The sequence below is a fragment of the Hyperoodon ampullatus genome (assembly GCF_949752795.1).
Source record: "Hyperoodon ampullatus genome assembly, chromosome: 7".
NCBI lineage: Eukaryota > Metazoa > Chordata > Mammalia > Artiodactyla > Ziphiidae > Hyperoodon > Hyperoodon ampullatus.
Genome location: NC_136920.1, coordinates 112,399,529 through 112,412,635, shown reverse-complemented (window position 1 = coordinate 112,412,635; position 13,107 = coordinate 112,399,529). Strand labels below are relative to the sequence as shown.

At 39.5% G+C, this 13,107-nt stretch overlaps 1 protein-coding gene across 3 annotated transcripts in view; it reads left to right on the top strand.

The window, feature by feature from the left end:
* Positions 1-13,107, top strand: part of ARHGAP42 (Rho GTPase activating protein 42) — a gene marked incomplete at both ends in the record, with an annotated part of 296,405 nt that overhangs the window by 63,210 nt on the left and 220,088 nt on the right. For all 3 annotated transcript variants that reach the window (XM_079708720.1, XM_079708719.1, XM_079708718.1), the window contains one exon: positions 8,693-8,788. In XM_079708720.1, coding sequence (XP_079564846.1) covers positions 8,693-8,788 — 96 coding nt within the window. The remainder of the gene's footprint in view (positions 1-8,692; positions 8,789-13,107) is intronic.

Here is a 13,107-nt window from a genome sequence, read left to right as displayed (position 1 = left end):
CTCAAAGGATTGCTTATTGAGGCAGGAAGAAAATCCAGAGAAACTGCAGTGTGCCACTGTTTCCTTCACCTCCCCTGCCCCCCACCCCCGCAAGTTTTTGCCCCAGGGTAGGAAGATGGGTGATTTATTTCATCCTTTCAACTTTCTATTTTTAACTTGGGCTGTAGCAATAGTGAAGTCTTTGTGGTTTTTCGTTTTTAATTTTTATGGAATTTGTAGCTTTATAGAAACTATGGATAAAATCTGGCCAAGTGTTGGTTCCTGTTTGTTGTTTTTAGGCTGGAATCTTCTGGAACTGCTTGCCAGACACATACCATTTATGGGATTACAAACTGCTTGGTCTTCATTAGAGGCCAGTACCACTATTTATTTTCACTGAACCTCTCCTGAAGATAGTAATTTAATACACAGATTAAATATGTTATGCTTACAATGAAAATATTTCATATTCTGCATTTGCCATCATAATAACTAGTGGTTTAATAGTTAACATTTGTTGAGAACCAGAATTTCAAGTTTCTGTTCTGTACCAGGCACTGTGCTAAGTCCATTTCATGTAATATTCATGACAGTTTTATAAGGGATTAGTATCTTCCTTTTGTACATGAGGAACCTGAGATTTAAAGAAGCTAAGTGCTTGCTCTAAGCCATATTTCAGTAAGTGGTGGATTGGTGTCCATGACTGTCTGAGTCCATGACATGAAAGCATGATTGATTCTAAGGAAGGATGTTTTTCCCCTATCTGAACACATCCCTCACATAACCCTGAATGCATATCTGGTGTGGAAATGAATGAGGCTGTCTAAAGCAAGGCTAATTTGTTTTACCATGCCAAAACAATCATGTTGTTCCATCCTAGAATACAACAAGTTAATTTAGTGACCTAGTGTAGTCTGTGCCTTTTGCATTTCCAGGGGGATGAAGAATATCATCAGTGCCTCATTGCACTCTGGTGATTCTGTCTCCATTCACCTCCCATGGACACGGCAGTGTTTCTCTAGGGCTTCAAGGAAAGAGAATTCCTTGATTCCATTATTACAAGTCACTCAGTTAATTTCACTTCACCTCAACGTATATTTATTGAGTGATTACTAGTACCAAGCTTTGTCTTGGACCTTCTTTAGGAAGAGTTTCTTTAATAATATTGGATAACCATGATTTTCTAGCCATTTATGTAAAATAGAAAATAGCAAAGTAGGCATTTTCAAACTTTGTTCAAATAAGAGCCATAGGAATGATTCTGACTGACAAGAAGTTCTCATTGTGTTTCTTTCTTACACTTTGCCACAAATCCAGTGTTCTTTTCCTCTGACTTTTCTCCATCTACCAATCTGACATTTGTAGCTCTCTGAGAGAACATTAAAAGCATAACTGCAGGTATTAAAATCCAAGGCTTATTTGGTAATTCCTTGATGTATTCTCCTATATAATATATGGTTTGGGCTTCCCTCGTGGTGCAGTGGTTGAGAGTCTGCCTGCTGATTCAGGGGACACGGGTTCGTGCCCTGGTCCAGGAAGATCCCACATGCTGCGGAGCGGCTGGGCCCATGAGCCATGGCCGCTGAGCCTGCACGTCCAGAAAAAAAAAACAAAACAAAAAACAAAACAGTAAAAGCATAACTGCAGGTATTAAAAGCCAAGGCTTATTTGGTAATTCCTTGATGTATTCTCCTATGTAATGTATGGTTTGTTTATTATTAAGGCTTGCAGTGATATTCATGTTCTCAGTACCATAAGCTTTTCAGTAATTTATCTATGGTGGATTCTTATGTTATGAATGCATTGGTAGTTGGTGTACACTTTTCTCTTCCTGGTCCCTTTGTTCTCTTTTCTGTCTGCTTTCTTTTGGGCACTAATGGTGAAGAGAGATGAAGAATATATACCTACCTCTAAGAAGCTTAACACCTAGAACATTATTCAGTTATCTTGTGGCACTAGAAAGTACAAGAAAGAATGTGCATTTCCTTTGACTTTTAGACCATCTAATATATGTTTGCTGGTAGCTTATTCCAGGCTAATAAGCATACTAGCTCACTCTCATATAGCTCAGTACAGAGAGTCTTACTATCTTAGATTTTATACAGCAGGTAAGGGATTAATTAGATGTTGTCTAAAGGTCACATGCTCCCTGGTTTTAATGCTTATTACTCTTTGGGAAGTAGCTATGGTATGTAGTAGAAAGAACATCCAATTTGGGAAGCAGTCCAGGTTGGAGTCGAGCTCTTAGACTCTGGGCAAATTAAGTTATTACCTAACTTTTCAGAGCTTCAGCCCTCATAGCTTTGTGTGAGAATTAAGAAAAATACATAAGAACTTTGAAAGAGTAAAACATCTTACCGACACCATTGCTATCGTTATTGTGGATGTATATGAAAGCTTCTTGTATTAGAAAGTGGATAACTCATGTTTTACATCTGGAAGACTTAAGTATTTATCCACCTTGCAGAAATTAATGGTTTCAACAGTTGAGCTCTAATTGTATACAAGATATGGTAGTGGATACTTGGGTAGTATTCATTGATGATAAAGTTTTCTACCTTTAAAACACTATTTAAAATAAGGTGGATAACCTAGGTTTATGAATAACTTGATAAAAGGTAAAATAGAGAAAGCACAGCAAGAGCATCACAACATGTAGTAGGAGGTATACAGGAGGTGATAATGCCACATTGAAAGGGATCGGGAAGACCTTTTTGGAGGAAATGGGGACATGAGAGAGAGAGATCTTGAAAGAGAACTTGGGAGAAGAGTCTATCCTAAGGAGGTGGAATAACAATATAAAATAGGTACAAGAGACTGGATGGTCTGTTGCTGGTGGTACTCAGCTTGATATAAGTCATGATAGAGGTGTTTGGATATGTAGGTAGAAGCTGCCTTTTGAAAGCTTTTGGACATTTTGTTAATGTGGCCTCGCCTGGTGTGTTGTCACGTCTTTCAAGTTCTTGTCTTCATTGAATCCTCTGAGGAGCCTTCCCCCATGCACTCCAGCTGGACTGATTGTGCCTTCTTATCTGTTACCTCTGTGCACGGAGCCATCTGGCAGTGTGGTTAAGTGGGGACTCTGGAGCCAGGCACCCTGGGTCGAAATTCTTGCTGTTATTTACTAGCTTGAGCAACCTTGGGGATGTCATTTAACCTCTCTGTGCCTCAGTTCCTTCATCTGTAAAATGGGAGTGATGATATCTACTTCATGAGGCTGTTGTGAGGATTAATGGTTTTAGTTTACATTAAGTTCTTGGATAAGTATCAGGCACATAGTAAGTACTATCTGCGGTGATGTTATTATTAGCCTGTGTCAGATACTTTATCCATTGTCCTCTGATATGATTTATTTACATACCTCATGTCCCTATAGGACTGTGCCCTTTTGAGGGAAGGATATATTCTGTTCTTACCTTTGTATTCCCATGGCTTCATCCTGTGTTCCTTCTGCTCTGTAAAATCTCATCCCAGATCAACTAGATTTCAAGAAAAACTGCCTTAGACCAATAGACTGGCTGGTTGTACTTGTTCTGAGATAAATATAGCTAACATTGTAAAAGTAATTCCATTGAAACTTCTAAAGTAACAGGTAACTCTAGCTCTTAAGTCTGTGTGTAAGAAGAGTTGTAATTAAATATTTACTAAGTGTTTTTTATTTCTCTAATGAGGTTGAAGTGTTTCTAATGAAATGAAGTTTTAGTGCTTCATTAGCACCATCTAATTGTGGGTGCTACGGGTTAACTCTTTGATATAAAAACATTGCTGACTAATTAAAGCCTACTGTAATTCTTCCAAGTTATAATGTGAATACCTGTGAAGACACCCTATGCTTAACTCATTAGGTAAATAGAAAGGAGATGATATGAGTGATACTTGCAGCATCTTTACTATGTACAACTTTGACCCCTAGTAAATGTTACTCCACCTTCACCTTGAATATAGCCAGGGTGGCTCCGACTGGGATTTTTTTCCTTGTTTGTCTTCATGTTCTAATAGTTGAGTAGAAATAGGGAGAAAGAGACAGTCTTGCCTATGCTAGATTCCCTGCTTGTCATGCTTTATACATTTGATCTTTCTTTTTGTATTTAAGAGAAATGTAGATTCTATCATTACACAATTTGATACTTTAAAATTCAAGAGGAAACTTTAAGAACTAAATTAGGTTTTAAATTCAAGGTTTATATAACTGGATGTGAATCAATTTTATTTACAAGGATTTAGTACCAGTATTTCTCTTTTGTGCATCTAACCATTGTTTAGAAATCTTAGACAATTAGGGAAGAGTGTGTTCCATGGAGTTATTAAGTCAGTGAAAGGTGTTGCTCTTTCTAGTTCAGAATTGCACTCAGTGGGAGATGGAGCCAAAATTAAAAGTGTGAACTGGATTCCTCATTTTTCAGATTGATTCATATGACTGCCAGAAAATATCATAAGTTCTTTACTTTGGTCACATTTTTGACCTCATCATTACTTTGGTTTTTGGAAAATGAGAACAAACAAAAGGAAAATCAAGAACTCAGACACTTGAAGTTGAAAATAAGTCGTTTTTCAAACTTCCCCTTTATTTTGGGGATTATCTGAACTAGTTGAGAACCATATTTTCTTTCTTTTTCTTTTTTTTTTTTTTTTTTTTTTTGTGGTATGAGGGCCTCTCACAGGCTCTGGACGCGCAGGCTCAGCGGCCATGGCTCATGGGCCCAGCCGCTCCGTGGCATGTGGGATCTTCCCGGACCAGGGCATGAACCCATGTCCCCTGCATCGTCAGGCGGACTCTCAACCACTGCACCACCAGGGAAGCCCCAACAGACTGTTTTATTGAGCACTTTCCAAGGTTGTCTAAGGCCTAACAGCTGCCACCTTCATTCCTGAAATTTTCCCTTTTCCTTTCTTTTCTGAGACTTTCAACAGGGAAACAACCAACACGTTTTAAGTGCTTAGCTGTCTGTCAGACACTGTTCTAAATGCTTCATCTATATTAACTCATTTACTCCTCCCAATAACCCTGAGAGATGGGTTCTGTTCCACTTAACAGATGAGGTACAGAGAGGTTATGAAGGCTGCCCATGATCATGCCACTGATTGGTAGAAGTGGGAAGCTAACCTATTTCATCTGCCGCTAGAGCTCATACTCAATTCCTTGGCTATATGGACAGTGGGCTCCTGTGTTCTTGTTCAGGGATGGGAATTTTTACAGTGTACTCACTGAGATCTCTGTGAAAGGACGAAGCAGCTTACCTTTCTCAGTCAAGGAGCAAGGCCATGCATGGGAAGCAAAGAATGGTCTAGGAAGAAATGTTTGGTTGTGGGGTTTTATGTCAGGAGTTCCCTAGGACAGCGGTCCCCAACCTTTCTGGCACCAGGGACCGGTTTCAGGGAAGACAATTTTTTCCACAGACCGGGGTAGGGGGGATGGTTTCAGGATGATTCAAGCACATTACACTTATTGTGCACTTTATTTCTATTATTATTACATCGTAATATATAATGAAATAATTATACAACTCACCATAATGCAGAGTCAGTGGGAGCCCTGAGCTTGTTTTCACTTGCCACTCACTGATAGGGCTTTGATATGAGTCTGCAAGCAACTGATTTATTATGATCTCTGTGCAGTCAAACCTCTCTGCTAATGATAATCTGTATCTGCAGCCACTGCCCAGCCAGATCATCAGGCATTAGATTTTCATAAGGAGTGCGCAGCCTAGATCCCTCGCGTGCACAGTTCACAGTAGGGTTCGAGCTCCTATAAGAATCGAATGCCGCCACTGATCTGACAGGAGGCGGAGCTCAGGGGGTAATGCGAGCAATGGGGAGCGGCTGTAAATACAGATGAAGCTTCGCTTGCTTGCCCGCCCCTCACCTCCTGCTGTGCAGCCTGGTTCCTAACATGCCACGGACCACCTCCAGTCCTGGCCTGGGGGTTGGGGACCCCTGCCCTAGGACAAAGCTTCCAGGTATCTCCTTGAGTTTGAAGGGAAACTCAGAGGAACTTGTGGTGATGAGAGGAGAGAAGGAAGGCTATCTGTTACAGGATTCCTAAGCATCCCGATCCACCCATATTGCCTACGACCCCCACTCTGCTTCAGGAATTCCATCTGTGACTTCAAATCCAGTTTAGCATAAGGCCTGTATATTGTACGTGGAAAAATAAACGTTAAATGGAATGTTTTTCCCTTTTCTCACGGAGAGTACCTGCACACAGTTTGGCTTAAAAATTATCCTAATAGTCTGATTTTTTTTTTTATCTTCTCATAACATTTGATATAGGTGTTATGATTTCTTTACCCTTAGCCAGAGCTATGCAATGTCATATAAATGCATACTTTTGCATGCATGGGTCCCTTCTGTCTGGAAGGCCAGTCAACTTTCCCACCTTTTGAGCTGGGCTTGAATGATAACAACTGATGCCATTTATTAAGTTGCCTAGGCTGTACCAGGCACAGACTTCATTTAGTTTTTATAACAACCTGTGAGATGAGTATTCCTTCTCTGTTCCATAGGTAAGAAAAACAGGTCTTGTGAAGGATGAATGATTTGTCTAGGGCCTCACAGCCAACTGGTGAAGTCTAGTTCTGATGAAGCCTTTGTTTTTCTCATTGACTAACAATCCACTAAGGAGGCTCTTTTCATCTTTCTTCCTGAGAGCCCCAAGCAGAACCATTCTTAAGCTGATAGACCTTTCTATTCTCCTAAATCCAAAGTACCTCTTAAGTAGAATGTGCAGTTGCCACCAAAGTTCCACCCTTCTTTTGGGAAGAGGTGTTAGTCTGTGAGTAGTAATACCCTCTTTCCAGAGCACAATTTATTTTTTCAAACAAGATTTTTAAAAATCTCAGTCTTTGTGTGTGTGTGTGTGTTAAAAGCCTCTTTGAGGCTCAAGACCTGTGGTCTTCAGAATTCCTGTTGGTGAGGGTGTTGGTGAGTTCTTGATGCACATGGTGCAGTAAGTGACCTTGTTTGGAGACCTATTCACTCATGGGTGCTTACTGTGATTGGTACCTGGGCTTGCAGTTTCATGAGTGGTGGGTTACCACATTAAGTCCTGGTGTCACGTCTAGGCATCGGGCCATAATTGTTCTCTTAAAGTAAAATGATTCTGATGTTAGTTAAAATCGTAAGGAGGACTTTATTCAGGTCAGATGCGGTAGGTGTCGAGAGTGTCACAATAGGGGCGAGAGTTCAGGCTCCACCCTGAATGCAACAAGAAAAAATGCGGATTTATAGCCGAGGAGCATGTTGGGTGGCGGGGCTGGGGGGGCTGTCAGTGGATGGAAAGTTACTAAGAGGAGAAGATGTAAAGGTTTAGAGGATTCTTGGTGAAGGCAGGTCAAGGGCTTAAGCATCAAAGGTGGGGGATGGGGAATTTGATGAGGTATCAGTTTAGATATTCTCTAAACTGACTTGGCAGGATTTTTGCTAAAACTGGTCTATGTAGGCCTGGTGAGGACAGAGAGCCAAAGTAGAGGCATAGTCAAGAAGAGGGCTCAGAGGAGCCTGACTGAAGATTGGTCAAGGAGAGAGTCTTTGTCAAGTCCTATTGCTTGAATTAAATGTTAAGCATTCAAGGTATCAGAATTGAATGATGGGAGATAACATTAAATAAAGTGTAGACAGACTTCCATAAAAATGTGTTTCCTATGGGCATAGACTTCTGTGAAGGGTTAGCATGGTAGATCACAGTAGCTCTGAGAGGTGGGACCTCTAAAGCTTCCCTGATGCTGCACTGTCAGATTGATTTAATTTTATTTAACAAACATAAATAGTGCTTATTAAGTGCCAGGTTCTGTTCTAAATGCTTTGCAAATGTTACCTTACTTAGTCCTCAAAACAGCTCTATAAAGTGGTTATACTACTGTTATTCACTCTTTACAGATGAGGAAATAGAGGCCCAGAGGAGTTAAAAAAATTTGCCTAAGGTCACATAATGAGTAAATGGTGGGACTTGGATTTCAACCCAGGCCATCTTGGCTCCAGAGTCTGCATTCTTAGTCACTGTTAGGTTGCATCCTAGGCTTTTGCCTACCAGGAATTTACTTCTCATTATTCTGGGCTTTTCTTTATTCTCTCCATGATTAAGTAAGAATTCTTCTTCTGGATTTAGTCACTCTCTGGAATTTGTTCAGACTGAAGTCAGGACTGAGGAGTATGTTTAGCTTGAGGTCTCCTATAAATCACAAGGTTATTTGTAAACAACTTTTCTCGTGGCCTTTCACCTTAGAATGAGAATGTGTTTATTGTTAAAAACACATTCTCTATCTGTTCCACATTCCCTGTCTGTATAGAATAACATCAGTGACCCTTTCTAATCAAAGGTTCGCTACTTTTCTTTTTTTTTCCCACCAGTAACCTTGGTAGCATTCCTTCTTCTTCTTCTTCTTTTTTTTTTTTTTTAATAAATGCTCCATTTATAGGGAATGAATGGTAATTCTTTGATAAAGGCTTTGGGAAATTGGCTTCCAGATAATACACAATTGGCACCAAAACTTTCTTAAAGGGGCAAATCTGCTTTGGAAGCAGAGCAGATCTAATCCCTAAAATATTTCTTTAGTAGTCTCTTTAAATTCTGCTCAAATTTGTCAAGCTGGTATTTTAAAAGGTTCTGGTTAATATAGCATTAGCAGCAAAGTTATGTAAATACATGTGGAAACTCTTGAGTATTCCATGGTATTGTACCTTCAATTTATGATTTTTTTTAAACTTTTAATTACAGATCTGTCTATGGCAGTACAGAAATTTTCCCAGTCACTGCAAGATTTCCAGTTTGAATGTATTGGTGATGCTGAAACAGATGATGAAATTAGTATTGGTGAGTTGTGATATTTTTCAATATTCTAAGTAATAATTTTAAAAGTCTTACTTCAGATAATGACTTGATTGAAATCAAACAGATTCACACACCCAAATACCAAATATGTCAAATATTCTGACTTTGATAAAAGCATAAGGGCGATTTTTTTGGTTTCTGTGGAGGAGAGTATTATGAATTGTTTTAAAATTGAGCTCTGTGGTTTTCTCCATAAGGAAATTACTTTACCCTTCTATAATTCAGCTTAGCCCTTTGAGAAGATGTGGCTACTGTTTTCCTTTGCCTCAAAGTGAATCATTCATTCAGACAAATACATATTGGTCATCTGCCATTAAATGTACAAGGTACTGGTTTAAGAATTAGCTTACTTTTTTTTTTAAACTTAATACTAATTTCTCTTTTAACTTCAGTATTTGTTTATAAAGAAAAAAAAATCAGTCAGGATGTATTAACCAGTATTAGTGTAGGACACAGAACATTCCTGGGGATCAGGAGACTTGAGCCCTCATCTGATTTTGCCACAGATATTTAGCAATCTGACCCTGGTGAAGGTATACCCCTTCCTGAATCAGATGGTTTCACTTCCCATAAGTGAAGAGGTTGGGTTATGTGGTCTCAAGTTTCATCTGTGTCTGAGTTTTTACTGTTTGAAGATCAGATTCATGTAGCATTCTTTTCCCCACATTTTAACAATCCCTACTTGCCAGTTTGTAGACATGGGGTCCATTTGTAGGCTAGATTAGAGTCACGCAATCAGAAGACTGTATAAAATATGTGTGTACATTTTAGAGAATAATATACCAAGTGTACTTACCTTCCAGGTAAAAATAGAATACTACAAGCATTTAGAATAGTGACTCCCAAACTTAAATGTGTATATGATACACCTGGAGGTCTCATTAAGTACAGACTATGAGTGGAGTGTGTGATTCTGTGTTTCTAACACACTTGAAGGTGATGTCAGTGTCAGTAGTCCACAGACCTCTCTTTGAGTAACAGGGCTTTGGAATCCCTGACATGCTTCTCCACAATCATATTCCTCTCCTTCCTCTGCCTGTTCTTTTTCTTATATAGTTTTGTCAGTTATATATGTATTTCTAAAAAATACATTTTTATTGTTTTCGAAAACCTGAAGTATCAGGTCCAAACCTAGCTGTGAAAGGAAAGAGCTCTCAGGAGAAGATAAGCCAAATGAGTTTCCGATTCATTGTGCGGCTTTAGCTTGTTACATTCACAAAAGTTCCGTCTGGAGAAATCACATGCACAGTCCTCACACAAGCTGTTTCTGGTGTGGGGCTCGTGTGGTGCAGTCGTCACATGGCCCAGCTTGCCTCTTTCAGAGGAGCTGTGCCACTGTGCCAGGTGGTTGCTTGATTTGTCAGCTACTTTAGGAGTGTTAGGTATGCTGAGGGAGTGTGGAGGTGGATGGTCTTGGGATCGTGAGGGGCTCTATACGCCCTCAGGTCTGTGGGGAGAGCCGGCTGAGCCTGTCTTGGCTGAGGTGTAGGTAGGGAGCCCCTAGGAAGGAGGGAGAGGGCTGCCACATGGGCCTCAGGCAGTGTGACTTCCTCCTCTTTACAGGACACGTGCAGAAGGCCAGCATCAGTGATCACGTGACACTGACAGCTGGAACAATTGTCATCCTGTGTGCCATCTCATGACGTTTGTGTCATAAATGTCTAGCCCCCAACATTGGCTTTGGAATACACCTCACCAGACAAAAGCCTTGGTTATATTACTAAGATACTAATATAGTAACATTATTATTTAGAAGAAAGAAAGAACAACCACATACTCACATAACAGCAGTTATTTTCACTTAGTAATGAGACTGTAAAATCCAAGAAGGCAGAGGCCAGATCTTTTTCTCTTTTTTTCTTTCAATCATTTCATTTTAGCACCTGACCCAGGGTCTGACTCATGGTAAACCTTCAGTTAAATTGTTGTATAAATGATATAATTTTCCTTATAAACTTAACTTTTTCACTTATGTGTATCTTTTTCTAATATAATTAATATAGTTTTACTACATATAACTACATATTGTATATAATTTGTTACTTCTCCTTTATAAAGAGGATTCTAGCAAATACTTCTGGGTTTTTGTAGATATTGTAATTTTTAATAATTTTATGATTTTAAAATATTCCATAGGTTCATGTACATGAATTTATGAAATAATCTCTTTGGTACACTCAGACTGCTTCTTGTTGGTCTTTTACTTTTTAACAGTGAAATAAATGTATTTGTGCATATTTCAAAATTTCCTTTAAGCTTCTTACTTAAAATTCGTTCTTGAAGCCACATGGTGTAATGGCAGAGGTTATCGTTTTTAATTATTATGCTCTTTGACCTTGCAGGTAGATGGATGGTAGGCGATTTCCCCCTGTTGTGGTGAACTTGATATCTCAACTTTGCTCTGTTTCTCTCTTTCCACTTTGTCTAGATGGATGTTATTGTTGTGGCTCTTGCAGATTAGATTGGAAATGTGTGAATTGATCAGTATGTGAAAGTTTATGATAGGAACTGAATATTAAGTTCTAATGCTTTCAGGGCTTTGAGGAATTAAATCCAGGGTTGGGGAGTGGAAGGTGAATACTATATAAGGATAGATGTCATGGCTCGCTACTTTTAAATCAGGAGACTTATTTAACTCCTATTGGGAATTTGATTTAAACACCAATGCTTTGTTAGGAAAACCTAACTTAGAGGACAGAGATTTATAAACAAAAATTATTTCTGTAACAACTAATGTAAAAATATAGATATATTCCCATATCCTCACCATCCAGCACTTTTTATCCTTTTACTGAGCCCCCAAATGCACTGTAAATAGTTAAAAATAACTATGTATATAATAAAGAAATAGTAGAAGACTTTGAATAATCATTCCAAACATGGAGGAATTGTGAGGTTAAAACAAGCTGTTGTACCAAGGACAGTGATCTAAGAATGTATCCCTGAGAATAATGGGTAAGGCTGGTGTGGATGGAGTGCAAGAACTATCCTTACGTACCTTCATTAGCTTCAGTTCCACAGGGGAAGATACAAAGTTTCAGCTGTCTTTAAACCAATAAAGACCTACTGTATAGCACAGGGAACTCTGCTCAATGTTACATGGCAGCCTAGATTGGAGTTTGAGAGAGAATGGATACATGTATATGTTCCCCTGAGTTGCTTTGCTGAGCCCCTGAAACTATCACAGCATTGTTAATTGGCTATACTCCAATATAAAATGAAAAGTTAAAAAAAAATAGCTTGTTGAAGCCCCAGTTTCAGCTTCTTCTTTATTCCTCTGATTTACTAAGAGGAATGAAGTAGGGACAGCTGTGACTCTTAGCACTGAATAATAACCATAATACTCTCAGACAGAGTAGCCTTGAGACTTACCATTGAGGTAACCACTGAAGATGATGACTTACAAAACAAGCTCATCTTTTATAAGGGAGCAGTGTCAGTGCAAAATAACTTGTAAAGTCAAGGCATTAGCAAACTTTCTGCATATAAGTTATGGTGGTGGGAGGGGGGTGGAAGATGAGTAAGATGTCTGTTTTCAGTGTGCTTACGGTGGAATAGGGCAAAAAACAGATTTTGAGCAAAGTAAGGAAAAGAGGGTTCTGTTACTATATCAGTGTGATGACTCAACTTGTGGAAGCTGTTCCGGGAGTTTGTTAGGAATGTAAGCCTGTGTCTGTCCTGTAAATCGGACCCACTCTTCAGCTGTCCCCATCTGCTCCCACCCTTCTGGCCTTGTGCTTGCTGGGTTGTTCGTTTGTTTTTTGGTGCCAGTGAGACAGTGCTGGCTTGGAAGGAAGCAAAATGGGATTAGTTATCTGGGACCCAGTGGGGAATGCCTGTGGCTCAGGGAGCAGGTCAGTTGTTTCCAGAACTGAAGTCCCAAGCAGGGCAGCATCCTGTACTCTCCTTTGAGCACCTCCTTTCCATCTTACAGCAGCAAGAGGCTGTTGCTCCTCCCTCCTCTAAGGATGATTGAGCTGCCTGTGAACTTTTGATTGCTTCCTTTTATCTGCCTGCCACAGCGCTGGCCCAGTGGGAGGCCATCCAACTTAACTTCCCACAGCTGTTCGAACTGCCCACTTTTTATACTACTTCATTTTTCTGGACTGAGTAAAGACATTGGGTTAGGAGTAAGTTAGGAATTGAGGGGCTGGATGCTTGGGGGTTAGAAATTGGTGATGGAGGGGAAAAGAATGCTTACAAACTGGTATAAGATTCAGGCCTCCTCAAATAATAAATTTATATGTGTAGACTGGAAACAAAATGTACCGTTGTTTAACCATAATTATACAAAAGACAAT